The following is a 25,460-nucleotide window of genomic DNA, read 5'->3' as shown; positions in this document are numbered from 1 at the left end:
GCAACTCTCTGACCTAGTTGAGACCATAAATAATTAATGAAAAAATTATCAAAATAAAAATGAAGTAGTTTAGCTCTCAGAGTATTTCAGTATAAAGACGTGTTTCATCTATTTACGTGCCAGAATTTCATCTGTCTTGTCTCGAATTCCTGACAGATGTGATTTTCATGAACTAATTATCCTCAAGTAACTCAATGAAGTACCAAGAAGCAGGGCATAGGAACAATTTGACAAAGGGGACATATTATGAACTTTAACAGTTTGGATTGTGTCCAGTCTACTGTCTAATAAAGTTTAAGATTTTTTTTTTCTGCATCATGGCCGAGCAGAATGAAAATTGTGATTATATCTATATCATCATTTTTAAGCATTAATGTAACAATTAATGTATTCAGTTAATTATTTCCAATAATAATAATGATTATGATTAGTATTATTAATTTAATTTTATATACTGTTTGTATATATTTGTATTATTTATATGCACATTTAATACATCTATATAATAATAATAATAATATTTGTAATAACTGTTATCATTATTGTTCTTGATAATCCTATTATTTTAACTCGGTAATACATAATAACCATGGTATTTGAATATGATAATCATGCCATGTAATAAAAGTACCATGGTTTTACCTTCATAGTGCTGTTTTAGTGAGAAGTTTCATGCATCAAATGACTTGTGCTAACAGAAAGTTTGACCTCACGTAAGACAATAGAGATTTATTTCTTACTTTTCTATACATTTATTTAATTTATTTTGGCCGCTTGACTTGAAAGACGGATATATTCAAAGGTACCACTTAGGAAAATTAGCATAGAAATTAGCACTTAAGATCAGCACCATCTTAAACGAACACACTCACATACAGAAATGCCCACACACGCACCGCCATGACTCGTTTGCCATAAAAGTAATTAAAAATAAGATGTCTAATTTACAAAGTAAGCAAGTCTTTTGTTACTTTGAAGTAGCAGAGATGCTTTGAAAGACACTGATATGGAAGCTAGCTATTATCAAATGTGTATCAAAAAAAGTATCACTCTGTGCAAATCTTTGTTCCTCTGCCGAGCGTAAATGTCAGTAGGTTGCATGTAGTTCATTATAAACTTGCATGGCATTTGCCTGGATGGTATGGCTTATATTTTTTTGATCCATATGCAGCTTTCATTTTCTGTTTTCATTCTGCTGTATCTCCTTCTGGGCTGACAAGTTCCAGCCAATGCTTTAGAGTTCAGCACAACAGTGCAGTTTCTTTGTCCCCCAACATGTTTTATAGAGCAAAGTTTCTATGCTTTTGGATGGTTGCGGTCTAAAAATACGCACGACTGTTCTCTGGCTGGCATTTAGCTCAATATGAGCCTCATCTGCCCCTAAGCTGGAGTTTGGAATTCATGTGTGCTGGGAATTATGTTCAACAGCCATTAGGTTTGGTTTCCTCTCAACTATATGAATTCATATGAACAAAGAGTCAGAACACACACCCCCACTGCTCCGGGTGTGTGTTCACGGTGTGTGTGTGTTCACTGCTGTGTGTGTGCACTTTGGATGGGTTAAATGCAGAGCACAAATTCCGAGTATGGGTCACCATACTTGGCTGTATGTCACTGTCACTTTTGTCACTGTCACTTTCGAAACTAAACTGATCTTAACACTATAGCTGCACTATATGAGACATTTCATTGGCTTAAAGTGAATCAGAAACAAAAAAAAAGTTGTTTGTTCCAGAATTTGGCAACACTGGACACACTGTGTTTTTGATTTGCAAAAAAGTCATTTGTTCAGTAATCAGTTTAAAATTACAATTGGAGTTCACACATTTGTTTATTTTTTCGATCAGCTAAACCGGTTCAGTCTGTGAAACTGTGTTATATGTTTATGATTCAATTAAAGAAACATCCCCTAAAACTAATTTGTTTGTGAATGGAACCACACTGTTCACGCTATGTTTTTGCATACTGGCTCAAAAGAGCCATTTATTTGTTTAGTTCAATATAATATAACCTCCCCATAAGATTAAGAACCATTTTGTTCAGAAATCTGACTAGTACTGGTCATGCCGTATGACTTTGATCCTCTAAAAAGAACCGGTTCATAAGACTAATTTGTTCAGGGTCATACTGCACTGATAGCACTGTATGTTTCTTTCATAGACTGTAAAAAAAAGAAGATCCGTTCACTATAGAAATGTGAAGCCAAAGCATCCCAGTATAGCCCATAATCTTGCACTGATGACGTTATTTGGAGCCCGAGTTCACGCAGTAGTGATTCATTTTTGTGCAGTAGTGATCATGAGTCCTGCCCAAACTCCCGCAGACCCAGTCGCAAGCTCAAATAACTAATTAAAAGCAAACTTATTTGAAAAACGAACACTTGAACATACATCAACATGATAAAAACTACTTAAAATGATGGAAACCATCATCGAGAAAAAAAGTATTTGAAGTGTAATTTGATTATTTAGTTTGGTGGGGGTGGGGTTTATGACCTTACTGCTGCTAGCCACCAGATGGCGATCAAAATATTTTGGCTTCACTTTTCAGGATGTGTCTGGCACGCTTGATTTCATCCTGTAGATTCAGTAGTGGTATGTTTGTTATAAATAAGACCTTAATGCCACCTAGCTGACACGATTAGTGAACCTTTTTTATACTGGAACTTCAGTGAAAATCAAGGTATATTTCCGTTTTCTCTCGATGACGAGGTCTGATGCGAAGACTGATTACGAAAGTAGCAAATGAGTGCTGCCTAATGGGGAATTTGCACATACTGGCATGTAATGGAAAAACTCCAGACAGGGTTGTAAGCAGTGCAACGCGGCCCTATAGAACAATAACCTCCAGATGTCTGCTGCAGAGCTGCAGGCTGACTGATACCCAAACGGGTTTCTTCTCAGCAGGGAGGGATGGGGAGCCAGCTGGCAGGACTGGTTCTTCTGGAGCTACGGGAGCTCAGGGCAATCCAGGCAGCCATTTCACACACGCTGACTCCTGAATGCACCCACACACACACACACACATGCACGCATGCATACATAGCATCACATTCCCTACATCTGCCGTGTGCTGTCCCACAACACAACATGCTTGTTCTAGTTTATTCTTTCCTCACTGTCTGTTGTAATGGGTGCAGTGCTTGTTGCCCTACCAGAGGAATAAACCTTTTCATTAGGCATGCTTTTGTAAGTCTGTGCCTTTCCTTGGCACTGCCATGCTACGCAGCATCACAATCGGAGGAATGCTTCTGCAAAGCTGATTGATAAATCAAGGTCTTTATCACAGCTCCCAATGTCCTGTTTGTCAGCAGGCAAAAAAAAAATGATAGAGATGGAGCAAGAGACAGATCAAGAAGATGAATACCCTGCACTAATGAACAGATCTATGAAGGGAGAGATTAGGCTTTTGTCTGTTCACATACATTCGGCTGGTCACACCATATCTGAATGTGTCATCCCGAAGGTGACGTTGCACACGCTCTTAAATATAAAAGGGGTGCCATAGAAGAACCATTTTGGTTACCCCAAAGAACATTTCAGTGAACAGTTCTTTAAAATAATCATTATTTTCTTAACGTGAAGTGATGTGAAGTGAAGTGAATTGACATACTGCCAAGTATGGTGACCCATACTAGGAATTCGTGCTCTGCATTTAACCCATCCAACGTGCACACACACAGCAGTGAACACACACACACACACACTGTGAACACACACCCGGAGCAGTGGGCAGCCATTTATGCTGCGGTATGTAATGTAAAGACCATTTTAATAATCTAAAGAACCTTTTGTGCAATGGAAGTTTGCCATGGATGTTAAAGGTTTTTGTACCACAGGGCTATTGAATGCTTGATTCTGATTGGTCATTGAACGTTCTAAAGTGCAGCTATTTAAGTAGTTTCAGGAGGCTTGTGACTGTCCCATTGACTTCCAAACAATTTGCACTGTCAAGGCCCAGAAAAGTATGAAAGACATCGTCAGAATAGTCAATTTGCCAACAGTGGTTAAACCGTAATGTTATGAAGCTATGAGAATACTTTATTCAACAATTCGCCTCCTCTGCATCAGCGTAGCGCCATTTTGGAGGGTATCCTCTGGACACAAACTGAGTACACTATTCTGTGTCAGCCACACCGCACGGATATATCTTCTACGTTTGTTTGGCAGTCAATGGGACAGTAACGAGCCTCCCGGTTTTCATCCAAAATATCTTAAATTGTGTTCCAAAGATGAACAAAGCTTTTATGGGTTTGGAACGACATGGGGGTAAGTGATTAATGACAACATTTTCATTTTGGGGTGAAACTGTTAAACTGTTCCCTCCTGGTGGAATGACCTGCCCAACTCAATACGAGCAGCTGAGTCCTTAGCCATCTTCAAGAATCGGCTAAAAGCACATCTCTTCCATCTTTATTTGACCCTAGCATTCTCTCTTTAAAAAACTTGCCCCTTTTAGATTTGCACTCTATTCATTTACTAACTGCTTGTTTTCTTTTTTTTTTTTAAACTAACACTAGTTTCTCTATTCTTTTTGTATTCTATCTATTCGTTTTATTTATTAAGAAAAAAAGGCCTCTAACACTAGCGTGCTCTATTCTTTTTCCTAGTCTGTTTTCTTTTTATTTATTATATAATTAAAAACAACCTTGCTACATGTACTGCGTTTGGCTAACTGAGACTTGTCATAGCACTTACATATTGCTCTTTTGTTGATTTTGATTGCTTTCATTGTCCCCATTTGTAAGTCGCTTTGGATAAAAGCATCTGCTAAATGTAATGTAAATACATGAGAGTTTTTAAAAGACATTGTACCCATATTACCACCTTGGGTGTGCATTAATTTTCAGTAATTCATTGGCCCGTCGTCAATTATTACTTACTTCATGGAACTGTCGATGCCAATAAAGAACCTTTATTTTTAAGATGGCATCACCGCATGCCGAGTTGGCAGTTTAGACACAGGAGCTTCGAATCCCTTCTTATAATTTGTCTTTTGTCTGGGAGGATTATTTAGCCCTCACTGCTCAACTTGATTTCGCCTCAATCTCTCTTCCATTCTCCAGCCTCTTCTTTCTCTATTTCACCCTCTTATGCACAGTAATTCCACCTGCCGCCCCCCGAAAGGTCTCATTGCAGCCGCTCTCTGTTGCAGCAACGGGTACCTGCGAGCTTCGTGGATGAGCAGAGCTGAGGCGGAAGTGATTTTATCAGCGCCTCACAGCTGCCCTCCTCGCTCGTTCACGGCTCCCTCCCTCCGCTACACTCCATTTCCTGAGCCCCTGCAGCCAGAGCCATCAAGCTGTGAAAAATTAAAACAAAAGAGGGAAAATATACAATATGTTTGCTCAGATTTGCCTCACATCTGTTCAAGCTCTTCTGCCGACAAACTGTGTTTGTGAGACATTGATAGGCTGACCTGCCTACGCATGCTTGAGTTGGCAACCCCCACCAGGGGACGCGAGACAGGCCGAGAGAGAGAGATAGAAGACTGGAATTTGGCGAAAGTGTCTCGGCTCGAAAATACAGTGCCACAAATGTTGAGGTGTCAGGGGAAGAAGCGGCAACACAGGATTACATGAAAAGCTGACAATTCAGAGATGAGCGCTAAAGACACTAAATGAGCCGCAGGACAGTCCCCTTCCCCACACACAGTCAGCCCCTGTGACAAACAGTGCCTGTTTGATTGGTCGCTTCAGCCCTTTTCCTTGGCCTTTGGATGAATCAAATGAGGGTCAGTGGCAGCTCTAGTTTTTCTTGTCTAAATTATTGATGTGGTATTTCATCAATCTTTTTCATTGGGCACCCATGAGGAAATGTCATGGTATGCGTCACTGTGGTATTGCTGTGTTATAAGGGCTGGTTTACAGAGGCCTTGACGTGATTTGTCATTTTGATTGGTCGTTTTAGCAGAAACCCCACAGCTATGTTTACGATCCTGACTCAGGGCTCAGGTGTGCATGTACTGCTCCACAACTATTTTGTACCATTGCCTCACAAATAATGAACTATTAAAAGTATGTGCTCCTATTAAAGGGGTGTTTGTCTCTTCAAGCTGGCTGTTGTGTGCATACAATTGCTCTTTTATAACTCTAGAGACTTAAAAGAGTTCTCACTTTATTCAAAAAAGTGTTCATTTTAACAGTTTTGTAGTCTTATTGAATCGTAGTCTTTAAATGCAGTATTTTATTTCATTAATTTTAGTCAATTTGACTAAATTTTATTTTTAGTTGACCAGGTTTATTTTTGACCTAACTATTTATGTTTAAATAAATTAACTAAATTAACTGTTGTTATTTTCTTTCTTTCTTTCTTTCTTTCTTTCTTTCTTTCTTTCTTTCTTTCTTTCTTTCTTTCTTTCTTTCTTTCTTTCTTTCTTTCTTTCTTGTTGTTGTTATTGTTATTATTATTATTTTTTTTTAAAGTATGAATTATGAGAAAACGTTTGAATAAAATAAAAGACTAATACACTATAAAAAAATGGAACGGGCTATTTAAAAAATGTTTTTAACAATATTACACAATATTTTTGAGTAGTTTTTAAGGCTTGGTTTTTTAATGGAATCTACCTGAATAAATCATGTAAAATCTCCTAAATTAATTAATCTATGACATGAATTTAATATAATTAGTGAAATTTATTTTAAGTTGATTATCAAAAGTCTGTGATTTTAAGTGAGGCCTGTTTGTATTTGAGTTATTTTGTACATTTAAAGGACTGTATACAGCCAAATAGCTCAAATAGGAAAATACTTGAGAAATACTGAAAAGTACTGAACTAGCACGAGCAAAGCTACTGCTCACTGAACAAGGCTTATTGTCTCATAGGAGTAGCATCCATAACCATAAGCGCTACTCTTCTGCACAATGGTGACTATTGCACTGCACAATGGAAACTTCAATGGAACAGAAACTCTTTCAAATGTCAAACATAACTGAACATTAAACATTAATAGATGTTTCCCTTCACTCAAAAACACATAAAATAGCATTTAATTTCAGAATTTACTCTCCATATCCAGCCATATGCAAAGCATGCTGGGAACTAACAATCATCTCTAAAATAAAACAGCAAAATTGAGCTAATTCTCTTAAAATAAATAGGTAGCCTTCTTTCCTTTTAGTTTAATCAGTTCCTCAATTTAAGCCTCAAAACTGCTAAAGTTTCCTTTAAAAAAAAATGAGGAAAACACATCTAATCTTATTACTAAAAAGTCCTCAATATTTTCTATACAACACTGAATCACAATATCTTTAATGAAATACTCACTATTTTTAATTATCACCTTAATTTTTTTAATGAAAATTACAAGACCCATGATTCATTTTTTACAGTGTAGCAGAATTTACTGTTATTATTTATTGATTTATTTATTTATTGTTTTACTAAAGAATTCATCAACTGATAAGAAAATAATCAATAGATTAATTGAATAATAATCAATAGATTAGTCGACTAATCGAAAAAATAATCGTTAGCTGCAGCCCTAAACCAAAACATGTTTTATATCAAATTAATCAGATATATACATTTAGCTTAAATCAAAACACTATTCATTACCGTTTTTTCAGTAATTTTTTAGAGAGATTTAAGATTGTATTTATATATTATATACATATACATATTTATATATATATATGTATGTGTATGTTTTTTTTTGTCTCTGTTTTCCATTTCTCCCAGCTTAATCTGCTGTTTGAAAATCTCATTTATGATTTTCCTTTTGAATCATCATGATCTTATTTGTAGCATCAAATGTAATTCTTTACAGTTTCTTGTTAATATGCTGTCTCATATGGAGTATGCATATATGTTTTCCACAGTTTACTGGGGATGGTAGTTATGGCGGATCCTCCCACAACCACTATCAAAATCCCAGAGTCATTACGTTTCCACGACAACACCAGCGAGGCTCGTCCAATGGGCTGCGGCGACAGAAGCGAGACTGGGTCATTCCACCAATCAACGTGCCTGAAAACTCCAGAGGACCCTTCCCTCAAGTTCTCGTCAGGGTCAGTAACGGTTATGGTTCACAGCTCACTGTTATAAAAATCCTGAAAGATTTATTTTTATTCAAGGCGCAAGACATCTCCATTGCTTTTACTTAATGATCATATGGATTTTTTTAACACATGCTACTTGGTTTTTAGTAAAACAGATATAACATTCAGCCATGAATGAAAAGACTCAAGATCTTGGCAAGCTTTTTCTCTCAGAACAGACAGTTCCACAACTGAAGTTTCACTGTGTCCCTTCGAGACATAAAAGAACAAGCCTCTCTCAAGTTTCCAGACAGAAGCTTTTACCCAGGCCTCACACTTCTGAAAGACAGAGCTTTCCTTGCCACGTCTCTTGAACCGCAGAGAAACCTAAGAGGTTAAAAAGCAGTATCACAGGTGAACATTTTCAATAGCTTTCTTTCAGACAGCTCTTCTGCGTCTGCCGCTGAGAGCTCTTCTAAGGTAAGGAGAGGACTTGTGTTCCCTCTTTGAGTCAAGGGTTGATGAGGAGGGGGCTCAGAGGTAGATTGGCACAGGGTATCAACATCTCTCATCCATCTAATGCTTCTACAAAGCCTCTCCTTAACTTTCTCTGGGATGAGATGAGAAATGAGGCTTTGCCGGATCTTTTCTATCATATCTACTGGGTTCACTGCTAGGTTAGATGTAAGGCATAACGTGCAGTCAGGGTCCTGACCGACCAACCAAGAACATCATGTAAATTCAATTAATTTGAATGAATACTTGGAGAAATCAGTACAGCTGTTTAAACAAATAAACTGTTTAAAACTGAAAAAAAAGATTAACAAGTCTTAACGTTTGGAGGTTTATGGGCCATAGATGAAAAAAGAAAGTGATAATTGTGGAACATAGAGTTTATTGGTCATTACACTGCAATATTTGGCCATTTGATGCCATTATTGACCAATCAGAATCAAGTATTTTAGAGAGGAGTGTATAAGAAGGGGAATTATGTGATTGAGGGCCATAATGGAAGATTCTAACATAGTTGGTATGGCAGGAGGTACTTCAAATGTTGAAGAGGATGTGTTCTCATAAAGAGTTTTTATAGAAACCTGCACTAAAAAGTATCCGCCTCTACAGTACTTTGAGGTGTGTTATCCATGCTTGAGCTTCTCTGGGGTTCTACAAGCTTAAGTTTGTGTTATCTGTCGTTCAGACTCCAGCCTGGCCACAATTCTGTGGACTGTCTTCATAAACTCCCTCATGGCCACTTGTACCTCAGATTACACCTGTGGATTACTACAATCTCTTTCCACCGATGCGCACGCAGACGCATGGACATCACTTTAAACCACCCATATGGAAAGATTAGAAAACCTGTGAAAAAGCATGGAATCCATTTGAGGAAAGTTTTGATAACCCTTCTCACCTCTAGCCTTAAATGTTTGGCTTTAGAGACATAGGTCTGTGGGTGTGTGCTGCTGACATGTTATGCTTGTTGGCTATTTTCAGGCAATAAAAGATTACCTGCTGCAGCCAATAATAGGCAAAATCTACACTATGCCTAAGAAGATTATTCTGTACTGAAATAATTATAGAAAAAGTTCTCTGGATTTTACTTTACATAGAGAATTCGTAATTTTGAGGCTTGCATTTCATGTCAAAACCCCATCCTTTATGCATTTCTGAACAGTTTCTATAATGTAGAAGTCTTGTAGTACCAAGGACATGATTTAGCACACAGAACCTTGAATTACATCCATACATTTGCATGTTTTTTTACAATTTTGAAATTCACATCTGAACACATTTCGCTCAGCAAGAGCCTAGCCTGACCCATTTTTTAGCTCCCCAAAATTTGTGCTTATTTCTCACTAAATTAGTCAATACAATTTCGAGTCACATAGCTGTAATTATGTAACCAGAAAATTATGTTATTAAGATTAACTACACATTTTACTATTTAGTCAATTTTAATGATATTGACTCTGTAATAAGAATGGAAACAAAAGATTTGGGCGGTTTCATTGGCACTCACCCTCTCTAAAGTGAGGGCTGGGCTTGTGAACAATATATATACATATATATATATATATATATATATATATATATATATATATATAAAACAGAATTCATATCATTCTTGTAGGAGTTCAGAATCACTGCTATTGTGTCTAATTACCTCCATCACACAGTTATCACTTTCTCTGCCTATTGTCTAGAGACGCACAGCACCGAAGGACAATAGCGAGTTTCATTGACATGAATAAAAGCAAATCAGCATTTATTCTTGTTTACATTTTCTACATCCCTAATTACCTACGAAATTCGAATTCCAATAAACAGCACATCCCTCCAACACAGGCACACAAAATGAAAGCGGTGAATTCTTAATTTACTGACTAGCTTGAATCAATTTCCATTCTCCCATATTGGTCCATTAGTTCCGAGCGGAGATAGGGAAGCTCAGCGCACCTGGCCAGCTCTAGTATTCACATTCTCGGTGTCCTATTATTTGGTGAGCAGAGCCGGGGCTTTGTCGTCGCATGGATGATTTACAAAACGAACTGCAAAGGGGTATGTGCGCTAATGCCGCTAATGGCTGCTTCCGCATGACAATGGTGCTCGATGATACCTGGAACTGAGCTCCGAGAAAAGAAATAGACAGGGATGTTTTGCAACATAAAGCTTGCACATGTTTGCAACATCATGCTAACCTGCTTGTTTTTCAGCATAGTGCAATAAGTAATGTCGTTGAGACTAAAGAGCAGGTTATGGTTCGAAGAGCATGAACTAATAGATTATAAGAATCTTTCATCTGGAAAATTCTGTTTTCATTTATTCAGCATTATGGAACCTTTAATTTATAAATCACTAAAGGACAATTTTTTAAGATTTTTACCATGCAGTTATAATGAAAAGGAACTGAAGCTTTCAAGAATGCAAAAGCACCATAAATCATCAAAAAAGTCATCTGACTAAATTAGAAGTAGCAGTGACTAAATTTGTGAATGAATCATTCTGATGAATCAACTGATTTGGAACGATTCATTTGATCCGGTTCATAAGTTCATCTCACTTGTTCAATGATTTGGTTGCAGGTGAAGATTGACAGTGACTAACGATTCAAATCTTGGTTTCAAAAGCATCATAGGAACCACTATCTTTGAAACTTGAAAGCTCTTGTCTCAAGTCATTGTAACTGCATGTGTGTCCAGCACGTTTTTCATAATATTTCATACAGGTTTGGAGCGGCATGAGAGTGGACTAATGGATGACAGAATTTTCATTTTAGAGGAAAGTGTTCCTTTAAGGACAGGCTGGGAGAATAAAGACTTGGCCAAAATGTTTATGCAATTTTCTCATGTATGCAATCTAAACAGGTTTGCCGCAAACTCCTTGGGTAGACCAATGAAAGAGAAGTTTAGTTATTCTGTTTTGACTGGAGTCGAGATATCTGAGGGCGATCACCCACACAAAGGAGACATCAAGCTCTAATGTAAGCTGCTTGCTGTGTGATTACACGTCTTTACCTCAAGCAAAAAATCCAGTGTGGTAGAAGCATAATTAGATCTCATGGAATGCTCCTTGACTAAAACTGGCAGTCATACACAGCCTATAGTGTAAGTGTCCTGGTGGGGCTCTTCTATTACCGCCTAACTTAATCAGAGCCAGTAAAAGCATGGGTCAGAGGGTAAAATATTCACTTGAGTGGAGAGTTTGAATGATCGTTATTTCTCACGCTGGCCATGAATAACACTGCCGTTGAATAAGCAAGATGTATAGTAGGCTACTTGTAATGTGAAACTTAGCTCAAGTGTTAGAAAGTTCACTCGCTGAGTACCGAACTTCCTTGAATGTGGGCCCACACGATTTCAGCTTCAAGAACCTGCACTAAATGACTTGATGCAGTGGCCTGACTGCATGTGTGAGCATTTGTGTGTGGGTGTGCGTAAAATTAACTTAGATAGTAATATTGTAATGAGAATGTTGTGGACTGATCGTTTCTATTACGCTAAGAAAGTATTGTGTGGTAATTTAGCCTGTGAGAAAGTTGCACTGCCGAATGCTTGTCACTGACCTCCCTCATGTTTCTACCGCCCACGCAATCCTCATATTCGTATGCAATGTTTCATGTTAGAAGCTTCTAACACGGCATGTCCTTTACATGTGTGGACATTTGTGTCTTTGACAGAAGCATATTTATCACTGGCACCTGTTTGTTTGATGGATTTTAGTATACTGTATAGTATACTGATACATCTGTTGTCATATCTAGTATGGACTCTGAGTAGTATGCTAATTGTCTGTGTGTATGCGTTCAGTATCTAAATAACCTCAATAAATTTACCAAAATGATTAGTGTAACACAGATCGGACTATAAGGTCTGCTTTATCCTGTAATGAATTACACTATACTTGCCCTTTTCCAGTTTGATGGAGAAACCGGAAATAATAGCTGCTGACACATTATTTAATCAGAATTCCAAATAATGCAAAATAATAATATTTATTTTCACTTATATGTACATTGCTTATTGTGTCTACTTATAAAGCCACAGTCTGTAACTTTTTATGTTCAAAATTTATATAATAAGCGAGTACACCATGAATCCATTTTCCTGTTTTTGGCTTGTCCTGAATCACTACGGTACACCTATAATAAGTATTTATATTTGGGTTATTTTAGACTGATCCGGGTAGGTATCGGTGCGTAGTAGCCCGGTACCTGCGTGATTTGTCATAGACTTAAACAGAGAGAAGTAGCTCTGACTAAAATGTTCTTTTATTAACCGCTAGAGCACCAAAAGTTACGGACTGCAGCTTTAACTTAATACACTAATGTTAAAAAAAATTCTACGACTTAATGTTTTTGAAAGATGTTCACCAAGGCTGCATTTATTTGGTCAAAAACACAGTAAAATATTGTGAAATATAATATTTGTATTTAAATTTATTGTATTTAAATTTTAAATAAATAATATTATTTATATTATTGAAATATTATTTTATATTATATTATTTATAACTCTTTTCCATTTTAACATATATTAAAATGTAACTTATTCCTGGCAAAACTGAATTTTCAGCAACCATCCTTGTGTCACATGATCCTTAAAAAACATTCTAATATGCTGATTTGCTGCTTAAGCATTTCTCATCAATTTTGGAAAAAAAAAGTTGTGCTGCTTTTTTTCCCAAAACGTTTGCGAATAGAAAGTTCAACATTTATTTTATTTGAAATAATATTTGAAAATCTCTTGTAACATCATAAATGTTTTTACTGTCACTTTTGATCAATTTAATGCTTCTTTGATGGAATGAATGAATGAAAAAAAAAAAGAAATAAACAAATAAATAAGTAATTGTACTGGCACCAAACTTCTGAATGGTAGTGTACACACCTCATAGTAGCTAAGTCATTCCCAACACAGTCCTTCATTGGACGGTTTGTTGTGAAAACACTTTTTTATTTTATGGCTCAAAAAGATATAAATTTCACCCAAGAGATACTAGAAGCCATTTGGAGGCTTATAACGCTAAACTAACACCCCATTAACCAGTGACATCATTATGATAGCCATGATTTGCTCCATCCCCCTTATTAAGTTCCTCTTTCATCTGCATCTCTGGCTCCTTCTTTATTCTCTATCCCTCCCTGCCTCGCCAGCACGCTTGACATTTCTCTCCGCATCCATCCTTCATGCTATGTGTGCGTGTGTGTTTATAAGAGCATGGAGTGGAGAGAAAAAGACAGAGTGAAAAGATGGGCGAGGTGGATGGCTGCAGCTAGCACGGTAGAATAAGTGCAGAAGCAGCATAACGGCATCGCCACTTCTCCTACAGTCGTGTAGAGATTGTCTCTCTAATTACCCGGCCCCCTTTTCACGCCGCTGCCCCACCTCTTAGCTTGTACCCAGGGATTTGTCCATTATGCTTTTCAATAGCCACAGCGTGATTGGACTGAAAGCAGTCATTAGCCTGTGCCACTGTCTCTGGGGTCCTTGCGCTTTTATAGAGGGAGAGAAAAAGAGAGTCTCATGCCTGGAGAATACAGTTGGACTCTACTAGGGAATACATAAAGGCTCTATTTGTACTGTTTGCCCATTGTGCTGACTTTGGGGAAATTAATGTCATTGTTGATATGTGGAAAAACTCCCATAATTCCATGAGTATCCAGCTATTCAGCAGCCAGCTATTTTAATTGCAAAGTTAATGCAGTAATTGCATTTGTGATTCAATTCTTAGCACCCATTAATATTAATTTTCTTCCTAATTATCTCATTTCTACACCATACCGTTCCCCTCCTCGCAGACGGGAAAAGGACTTGGCGGAGCGTGTGTGAATACGGTTCATGCTGTTTCAGTTTGTAAAGTTCTATTCAAATGCTCTAATGCAGGACTTGATGACTGTCTTATTGTTTTTCAGCATTAATAATGCTGCGTTCCAGGCAACCCGTAACCTGTGTTTTTCCAACCTTCTACCTGTGAAAGTGCACTGGAAAGGCAGTCAAACCCGTGACTTCCCACCCGTGAACTCGTACTAGATCGATGTACTCCCAGTTCCGCGCTCTGACATCACATAGCTCGCAAAACAACAATGACAGCCCCTACGGATGGCCCTCAGATATCTCGACACTGTTTATAGAGCGAGAGAGAGATTAAATCAAATTTCTAATGGAAATACATTATTTATATATATGTGTGTGTGTGTGTGTGTGTGTGTGTGTGTGTGTGTGTTTGTGTTTGTGCGCTTAATTAAGAATTCTCATTTAAAACTCATTTGAAATTTGAAAAAAAAAAATCTAATTTGAAACCTGACAAACCTATTTTTGTAAGGAGTGCTTGTCTGTCAGTCAGTTTGACAGTTTGGTAATTTGTTCATTTAAAAAGACAAAATTCACACATTTGTAAGTGGGCATTAAGTGTCAAAATACTTTTGGGGCTGCTTTATGTTTGGAATGCATGTGTATGAGATAATTTGACAAAACAGTTTAGACCTTATCTTTGAAATCGGAGAACATATAACCTCGCAAAAGCAACAGGCTTCCACTCTCTTTTTTTCCCCAAGTCTTCTGACGTTATTATTTTTTATTTGTCTACATCATGCGGTTATTGGCGCACTCCACTCTTCATCTCCTGTTTGTCTTCCTCTGAGAATGCAGTGGTGAATTCATGCAATTTGATTTGGGCTGTATCTGTGCATATGGCTGTCTCTCTTCATCCTTCTCCATTCCTCTCGTCTTTTCACTCAGATGGTTATTTTCTCTTCTGCACTGTTGCTCCCCTCTCCTTTTCTTTCTCTCTCTATGTCTCAAAATAAAAACAACTTTCAGGGGAGACAGAGAAATCGATCACGTTGACAAAAGATCCGCATGACTGCAGCCCTGGCGATGTGGCTCATCTTTCAGTCTTTCTCTTTATTCTCCTCGTGATAAACTCCTGATATTGGTCGGCTCTATGATTACTTCTTGTATTCAGTCCGAGCAGCTTCCTTAGTGAGTGTAATCAGCATAGCTTTTCCATTTCTGTCCTTACAAATGCTGTACGTACCTTCATTTTACACTTAATCGTGTCAGGGATTTTTTTTTTCCCAATACCTGCAGCACATGGAATGTGGACACTTCTCTTCGAATTACACTCTGTATTATCTCGAAGTCACAAGCAGTTACGATTACAAAACTAGCTTTTATACACACAGCACTGCTGGAATTAAAGCCGGGCCATTAATCTCACTACAGGACCTGAGGAATTACAGTAAAATGAGGCAGAGCTTTCAAGAGTCAAATAAGACGTGTTCCAGCATGTTGGAATAGAGCTGGTTTAAATTTTGAATATCAGTCTAGCTGAATCACCCCCTCATGTTCCATTGCCGCCTCATTTATATAGATGGAACTCCTCTTCATGCTATCCATACCCAGTCAGAGAAAGGAAGAAGCAGGAAGAGAAAAAAAAAAGTAGGGAAGAACAAAATCCATATTTCAAAATCCAGCCACTGCTCCATATTCCTTTCCAATTCAGGATAGGATCCATATTAAAGTAGCCTGTGTGGAACAGACAGTTTCATCTGTTTCTAATGGGATTTAAGAGTAAGAGTATTTGACTGACTCCAGCTTTCACTTGAGAATTATTAAACCTGAACATCCAGAACTCAAGCTTAAAGACGTCATTATGACTTCTTTTTTCATATATATTCCAGTTTGTCCTCTTTTGTCTACAGCTCGTAAACAGGCTGAATCTGTGTGCACAGAAGATTGTCATATAATTGCCATTCGCAAACCTCTGTGCATTGCATGTTTGTTTATTAATTTGCTTGGCTAATTCAATTATGCTTACAGCTATAATAATGTACACTGTACAACAGGGACAGTACACTAAAAAGTACACTTTTGTAACTTTTCTACACTTGTAAGGTGCATGTTAGTATTAGGATACTATTATTAGGATACATGTACCTGTAAATAGATAATCAAGTACATATACATATTAATACTGTACATTTTAGTACTTAAAGGGTACACATTATTACTAGTTAGTATTTAAGATACAAATACACACGTGCATATAGTTGTACCTTAAGGAGCAGTATTAGTACCTAAAGTATACATTTTATTCAGAATTATACAAACAATTAGTAATGTAACTGAGCACATATTAGCACAAATTAGCTTACTAACTGTAGTCTACATAGTAAAACCAAACTGCACATTTTAGTACTAATTACTAATATGTGACCATGGACCACAAAAAACAACTATTTGAAAATCTGGAATCTGAAGGTGCAAAAAAAAAAAAATCTACATATTGAGAAAATCGCCTTTAAAGTTGTCCAAATTAAATTCTTAGCAATGCATATTACTAATCAAAAATTAAGTTTTAATATATTTACAGTAAGAAATGTACAAAATATCTTCATGGAACAAGATCTTTACTTAATATCCTAATGATTTTTGGCATAAAAGAAAACTCTATAGTTTTGACCCATACAATGTAATTTTGGCTATTGCTACAAATATACCTCGGCGACTTCAGACTGGTTTTGTGGTCCAGGGTCACATATGCTAATACCTACACATATTGGTGACTTAAAATATAGCATACAAGGTACATATTAGTTCTTAATGGATAAATGTTAGTACCTAAAGGGGCATTTTGTACTAATTAGTACTTAAGGTACAAATATGCAAATACATATACATAATTTTACCTTAGGGTACATATGTCAGTCCTGTGTCTTGTGTTTTTCTCCCCATGTGCCTTCCCCATGACCTAGTTTCTCCCTTGTGTTTGATTGTTCTTTGGTTTCAGGTGTGTTTGACTAATTTCCTCGTTTACTCCAGTGTACTTAAGCTCTGTGTTTTCCTGTGTGTAGCGTCCGCTGTTATATGTCTTCCTTTGTTGGATGCCCTGTGGATTATATCATTAAAATATATTGTATTCTGAAGAAGTGAAGTGACAAGAACTCCTCGTTCCCTTGCTCCTGCGTATCGTGACAACATATTAGTATCTTAAGTGTACATTTTAGTGGTAATTAATATTTAGGGTAATAATATATACTGATTTAATGTTAGTACTTTACTAATATATTAAGGTTGTCATATGTGTGCCTAATATATATATAAGGTACATTAGTACTTATGATGCTAATTTGCAAGTATTCACCTTATTACCTTAAAGGTGTTTATTATTACCTAAATTGTGCATTTTAGTGCTTAATGTACTAATATGCAAATACATATAGGCTACATAGTTTCGTAAGGTAGCTAATGGGTACATATTAGTACACAATTTATAGATATTACTTTTATGGTTTTAGTGTTATGTTAGTATTGCAATACTAATTAGTACTTCAGGTACAAATATACTCATGTCAGTACCTTAATGGTACATATTAGTACCTAAATTGTACATTTCATTCCTTAAGGTACTAATATGCCCCCTTTAGGAGGAGATACAATATACAATAAAGTGCAAAAACACATATAAGTAATTATTTCCAGATGTACTTTAGTTCCTAATGTTACCTGATCACATGAAACAACTGTCTTCTTTCTCTCTAGTCCGCTTTCAGCTTGATCAGCTCATCTCTGCATTTGAATTTGTCCGTCATTGAGAGAGAACCTCCATCAATCCTGACAGGGCTTTGAGGAGATACACCATCCAGGATCAAAACGAGGTAGACCGCTTTGAGAAGAGTGAAGCAGTTTGTTGGGTTATCACCTTGATGTTAAACATAAGAAACTATGTTATGATTCCGAGAGTTATAAAACTGACAGAAGTAGATTGCTGTCAAATTTACGGAGGGAGGAGGCATTTGATAGACACTTTTGAAAGCGATCTACTGTAGGGTAATTTTTTTCAATCTGCCAGGTTTTGGTCACATTCCTATGATATAGAGAGGTTTATTGTTTATTGCTTTGAACCTTGGCCTTAAAGGATGTGACTAATCTTCTAAATGTGCACGACTATTTCCTAAACCGTCTTGAATAGTCTGCCAAAGCAATAAGTTTCAACCGTTACACTAAAAAAAAATTCAGCCACTCTTTCTTTTCTCAATAAATCCTCTACTTTGGCTTCTCACATTTTCTTTTTTGGTGCATTGCTCATCCTTTAGCAAGCTGACAGGAAGATGATTCATCCTGGTGAATTGTATCCGTTTGTCTTTGGACGGAAGACAATGAAACTAAACAGCAGCCCTGGTCTCCATATAGTCGGACAAGAGCTTGTATGCTGAATTATTGAGTGTGATAGGTCTAGCACAATATGTAATCAGAAACCCTTCATAAAGACACATGTGCGCCCACAAACGCATCCACACATGGTTGAATAGCAGACCGCTTTGTAGTTAACCACTTTGTAAAGAACTTTGCAAGTTGCAAGCTCTCAGCAGAGGTTACACAAGTGCCACCACAAATAAAACCCAAACATCATGTGCGTAGCAGACAATAGCAGCACTAAAGGACACAAAAAGACAAGTACGACTGGCTTGACTGCAGTGAGAATACCTGACCACAGTGCTTTAGTTATCGAAGAGGACTATAGGAAGCTCGAGGTGGCCTGTAGGTTGGAGAACAGTGCCTGACCGTACACTCATCAGACCGCACCTGTTGACCAGCTCATCAACCACCTCACACAGCTCTTGACTCTCATAGCCTGCTTGAATGCCTCGGGTTCTCATAGGAAGAGCAGACAGTGCCAGTAAGAAGTCGTAAAATGAGAGTGCAATACTATAAAATCAAGAGAAAAAAGCCATTACTGATGGGCAGGAAATAAGAGAGGGCCATCAAGACACTTTAGTTGAGTCCAGAGAGGCCTATAGAAAAGAAACTTACTTTCTGGGCTTCAGTCACGCATTTCAATGAGCTCCAAGAGTTTGTTTTTTTTATCTGATTTGATTTGTTGTATTTTATTTTCTCTCTCTCAATTTGAGTTTTCATACTTTGCCAGTCGCACATGTGAATAACTTCAAATAACTTGAAATTAATAGTACATTTGTTATTCTAACGTTGTCTGTTTCATTATGCCGAATCCCAAAATGAAAAACAGCAATGCAGAGTAAAGCTAATGAAGGAGTCAGTCTCTGATGTAAAAGAGCATTACGCTGTATTTTGAACATTCTCTGCATCTAAAGTGGTTCCTGTAGCTCTACTGATGTGCCGCTAGCAACCCTGCAGTAACGGTTCGATTCTCAGGGAGCACAAACTGATTCAAATACACCTTAAATGCACTGTCTCAGATTGAGTCTGCCGTAGTTAACATTGTGCAAATCAGTTTTTGCACTAAACTCATTTAAAGTTGTTAGACTAAAGCATGCAAGTCTTTTGAAAAAGTTGTTACGCTAAAGGCTACTAACAAAAAGTAACTACAGCTTCATTTAAATATTTGACTATTCAACATTATAATTTAAGCAGAGGCATATTTTGGGGCACATTGAGGGTTTGAATTAATTATAGGGTTCCTACAACTTTTGACCATGACTTTTCTACTGGATGAGGGTTTGTACAAATCACTTTTATTGAAGTTGTACGTTCAAAGACCAAATTCTGCTCTAGTCTAGATTGTATGAAATATTTTAGAGCATACTGTAACTAGTGAAAAAGTTTCCTTGACTTTTCAATGACTTCAATGATTTTAATTTCAATAACTTTTCACTGCTCTATGTGAATTTTTCCAGGGTGGCATTTTTTGTGCTCTGTGAATTATGCTAGGAACAACTAGGAAAAATTGTCTTTTATTTTTATTTTACTTTAATTTTAAGGTCCAGTTCTCGCTATTAATTATAACTTTTGCCTCAATAAACTCCTAATTACTGCTGATTAATAGTTAGTAATGTAGTTGCTAAGTTTAGGTATTGGGTAGGATTAAGGATGTGTAATATGGTCATGCAGAATATGTGCTTTATAGGTACTCACAGACAGCCAATAAGCTAGTAATATGCATGCTAGTAAGCAAGTAGTCAATAGTGAGAATTGGTCCCTATACTAAAGTGTTGCCGGAAAAACACAATACACCTAGTTTATAACAGACTTTTTTTTTTAAATCTTGTTATGTGACAATATAACAGTTTGTTGCAAAGAGTCTTGTGTTACTGGAAAAGCTGCACTATTTTAAAAACCACTGTCAAACTACTGCAAAAAAAAAAGAGAGAGAGACAGAAAATGTAGTTAATAGTGTCACTACTTGTAAAGAATTACTCCGTGGCACTTGTGCTAATCCCTCGTCTGACTCATTTGCTCCTTTGAAAGGATCTCTGATACAACCTCTCCCAGGACGGTAAAGTTCGCCAGAAAACGGCAGAAGTCACTCTGAACCTGCCCTAGAAACGCTGCATTTATCTCCAACATGCTATCTGCAGAAAGAGCACGTTCCTCACGTGCTAGCCATCTGTAATTCTACAACTAACGAGTGGGAGGAAGATTTCAGAAATTGCTTTTTGTCATTAGGACTGAATTCAGATGACTCAATCAAGCCCAGGGGACTTAACGAGGGCACGAGCATCATTTATTCAATTTAGTATTATAAAGAACATTCATTAAACAGGGAGTTTGGGGGCCCAGGGTTTCAAACGTGACAAATCCTTCCAGGCTGCCCACGGGAGGAATTTTAAAGAGACTTTTAAATGTACAAGGGACCTTACCTCCTTCCCTCTGGGATATTTAAGGGGATGTGTCATCGGGTTGGCTCGAGCAGCGAATGTCGATTCATCTGAATCAGGAAAGGTGGATATTCTAGGTGTGTGTTCATGCTGCACCATGGCTACTGAATTATTGAGCAGAAAAACTCTCTTTGATCCATGCTATGTAGCCCACATACCAATCTCTTACCTGTCAGCCTCCCAGAACGCCATTCATTTTTCAAATGTTTGCAAGAAGGATGCTGCGGTATGTTATTTTTCCTACCTCAAGAAATTTCCAATCCCTTTTGGGCTCTAAATTGATATGTAGCCGCTGTGATCTTAGCAGAATACAAAGAACTATTTCTGGGATTTCAGATTTGATTGCCAGTTCATGCAGGAAAGTAGTAAGATAAAAAAAATAAAAAAAATCCTGAACTTTGATTCCTGGCTTTTTGTCTATTCGAAAAACCTTGATATTTAATGCAGGCTCGAGCTGTACTGAAAGCTACCAGGAATACATTTTATTACCAAATCAATATAACGAATCTAAGTGTCCTGAGCAGCATATCTCTTAGATGTTTTTAGCAGCCGTTTAAATAGATAGAGAACTTTACCAAAGCATAGAGAGTGGGAGAGCGAGGTTCAGATATTGCACCGAAAGGTCATGTGTGGGAGTTCAGTGTCTGAGTGAAATGAAGAGAAAGCCATCACGCTCAGTCTGCGGAATACGTTATGCAAAAAAGGACTGTAGCACGCTCACCAGTCTTTTCACTTTCACGCATGGTTTCCAGACCCACGGCTCACCAAATGAGTAGGCGGGGTGTGGGGTTTATATCTCGTGACTCAAACACGTCAGGGTTTACATTTGATTGCTTCAGCACAAAATCCCCTCACATCAAATGTCTTGCGCTTCGCAAAGCCCAGTGACACACAGAAACATGGTCATAATTTCAAATCTGGTGATATTTCATGAAGTGTTGCTTCACTTGAAAGTGGAGATAGTTACGTGGGTGCATAAGCGCATCTGCTGAAAGATATCTCCACTCTGCTCTCATTTTTTTCAGTCGTGTTCCTGTTTACCGAGAAGCCAGTGCACTAAAATTTGTAAGGGTGGGTATTAAATAGTGAACCCGGAGGTGTAAACAAAAAAAAAGCACTTTGCAATGCAGAAATGCATTTCTATATTTATGTGTGCAGTGCATATTTCTTCTTGGACTGTCAGTTGATGCACATATATATTGCGGTTTTAGTAAGTGCAAATTATTTTTTTTTTTTATATTCTTGTTATTATATAATAATTATTATAAAATATTTATTGGTCCAATGCACTTCCCTTACACATTTTTACAGATGGCAGTAAACAAAAATTACGTTTTGGCCAACATTTTTTTGTTGAGTTTAATGATTTTTGTGAGCTTTGTGATAAATGTATCACTTTTTAGAAAACTAAATGACCAGTACGACTGAATTTCTGGTCTTATCTCTAGTTCAATAGCATGTTTTTATGTAAGTGTGTCTGATCCACTTAGAATGAGAAGTTGAGGCATTAAAGAGGCCATAAACTCTGTTTTGGTGTTTTTATAGGACAAGCTTTTCATTACATAAACAGGCTAGACATGCTTCAAAAAAATCTGTTATTATGGCACTTTTGATGAGAAGAACCATTGTGAGAAACATCCTCTGTCAAACCAAAGCATCAAGCAGATTGATATCCAGATGTTTAATGTCCCACGGTTCTGCAACATGTTTCTTGCTTCAATGCAAGAGAGAGGGAAAACAGAAGAGGGAAACGTCTATCGCATTGAGCCATGCCATGGTTAATGATGCCAGATAGAAAAACGGGAGACAGAAAAGAGATAGATTGGGGAAGAACGAGAGAGAATTGTGTATGCATCTGTTCTTTACATCAAACAGAGTTTGGAAGAAAAATACAAAGACGAGGATTTCAAACACGGCAATGATCCAGCTTCAATTAAAAGTAGGCCAGAAATGTCACTTTTATACTCATTAAGTCAGTCAGTCGTTCAATGAAAGTATATACAGTGTGCTATTTTTTCTGAAGTGTGTAATTTCTTTGACAAAGCAGTGAAATTGGAATTGCCAAAAATAATGCCTGTTTTTCGATTTCTCCCATTTATAATGGCCCTATACCCACATTTCACTGGGTGCGGTTTTATAAGCACCACAGTGTTTTCAGAGAAATCAGTCTAGTAGTGATTTTTTTAGTAGCATCCTCGTGTCTGCTCTTTGTGTATAGCTCTCTCTGCCCATAAAGGTTGAAAATGAAAGTACTTCAACAGAAAAATACACACATCAACTTTAATAAACAAGTCTATGTTGCTCAATCATTCTGTTTTCTTTATTCTCAGGCATTTTGAGACATGTTTGTATGGCAGGCAGTTGTCACGCAGCTGAGAGAAAGTGTCTACTAAAGCATTATAATTGTGATCAATGGCCCAGTTCACTTGGCATCCAGCTATCAAACCCTGATGCTGAATACTTACTGTTTGGGAAACAACGCTAGCTTGACTTTGAATAATAAGCAAGCATTTGACATGTCACTGCACATTATCCATTGTATGTTTTTAATTTCCTGATTCTACCGAAGCCTAAATATTGAATCGGTTGTGCAGTGCAAGTATTGAGAAAAAGCACAGAAAACTGACCGTACAACTGACCATGCAATTATACTCAACAGTGTTTTTTGGCTGAAAATTAATCTGTCATTTAATAATGAGCCTAATACAGGAAATATTACTACTGCATGTTGTTCATGCATTTACAGAATGAAGTATTATGTGCTATTCAGCCCATTTCATTTAATATTAATTTTAAAATTGTTTACTGTGATATTAATATACTTTAATGCTTTGATCTAATAAACTAATCAAATAAATAAATAAATTTGGTAGCCAGTGTAAAATCTTGGTAACACTTTTTAATAACTTTCATTTAAAAAATCACTAAAACATTATATATTGCTTAACAGATCATTAGGTAATATATAGTCACATGGCTAGAAAAATTAGATAATGTTTGCTAATGTACTTATTAATCATTATCTAATTATTAACAGATCGTTATTTCATATAAATTCATATGATCATGCACTTTTAAAAAATTTGATTTGAACAAATGATTCTAACAAATATTGCAAGCTTATTTGTTAATGTACTTTTGAATGCTAATAAATGTCATTAAACTTCAGTTCATATACTGTATTACCTAATGCTCATTTTTACCTTTACAAATGTTTTTATAATTCATAATTCACAAAAATTTGCTTAATCGGTCAGTTTAAGCACTTCGCAGACTATTCATGTTAACATATTATTCATTAACTCAATCAGTCTGTATAAGGTCTTTTATTTGTTCTTCGTTCTATCTTAACAAATCATTTATTAATATTTTTTTCATGTTTTTACAGTACCCAATTTAGTGGAAACTATTCATAATTTGTAAATGTTTATAAACGTTTAACCACACCACCAAACCTGTCCCTAACCTTACAGCGTATCACACCTCAATAGCTGCAAAAAGGTTGTACATTAACGTAAGCTTTTAATCATTGTTCAAATCATTTGTAGATTTTCAAGAAGTGCATGATCATATGAATTGAAATGTTATGGACATTTGTAAGCATTTTAATTTACATGAAATAATGATCTGTTAATCATTATGTAATGTTTAATACGTGTATTAGTAAACAATAACAAGCACATTATCTCATGTTTCTAGCCATGTGAATATATATTGACTAATGATATGTTAAGCATTATATGATGTTTGTTAATGATTTATTCAAGGTCTCTTACCCACTGTGTCATTTTATTGCAGATTCAATCGGACCAGGACAAAGAGATTGAGATCCGGTACAGTATAACAGGAGCCGGAGCAGACCAGCCTCCCAATGACATCTACATCATTGATCCTGTGACAGGGAAAATGTCTGTCACTAAACCTTTGGACAGAGAGGAGAGAGCCTCCTATCATGTAAGTGCGCCTCTTTCCAGAGTTGGCTTGAGAAGATTGTTTTTGCCCTATTCAGATCCTATTTTAAGCGGAACTGCCCTCAACCCAATTAAGAAACATGCTCCAGTTTGCAAGAGTTGATGGCCTTTTGCCAGGTGGAATAAAACTAGGACTGAACTGTTTTTTTTTGTTTGTTTTGTTTTTACTATATGCTGTAATCCCAAAAAGTGATTGGACACTTTAAAAAAATTAATGAACGCCTCTACATTATAGAACAAAATAACAAAATTAAGACAAGATTTTTTTTACATTTAGTTGAACATGTTCTTGTCATATGTACATGTTCTTGTCATGTACTGTATGTGTGTGTGTGTGTGTGTGTGTGTGTGTGTGTGTGTTATGTCATG

General features: G+C 36.8%; 1 protein-coding gene across 2 annotated transcripts in view; it reads left to right on the top strand.

Annotated features, from left to right (window-relative positions):
- Positions 1 to 25,460, top strand: part of cdh4 (cadherin 4, type 1, R-cadherin (retinal)) — a gene marked incomplete at its 5' end in the record, with an annotated part of 231,956 nt that overhangs the window by 157,595 nt on the left and 48,901 nt on the right. Inside the window, 2 exons of one of the 2 annotated variants that reach the window (XM_079396513.1) lie at positions 7,824 to 8,012; positions 24,919 to 25,074. In XM_079396513.1, the coding sequence (XP_079252639.1) occupies positions 7,824 to 8,012; positions 24,919 to 25,074 (345 nt within the window). The remainder of the gene's footprint in view (positions 1 to 7,823; positions 8,013 to 24,918; positions 25,075 to 25,460) is intronic. The other variant, XM_079396514.1, reaches the window with a different exon arrangement.

Source organism: Barbus barbus, assembly GCF_936440315.1.
Source record: "Barbus barbus genome assembly, chromosome: 37".
In the NCBI taxonomy this organism is placed as follows: domain Eukaryota; kingdom Metazoa; phylum Chordata; class Actinopteri; order Cypriniformes; family Cyprinidae; genus Barbus; species Barbus barbus.
The sequence above is the reverse complement of the archived record's forward strand: the minus strand, read 5'-3'. Positions and strand labels throughout refer to the sequence as shown.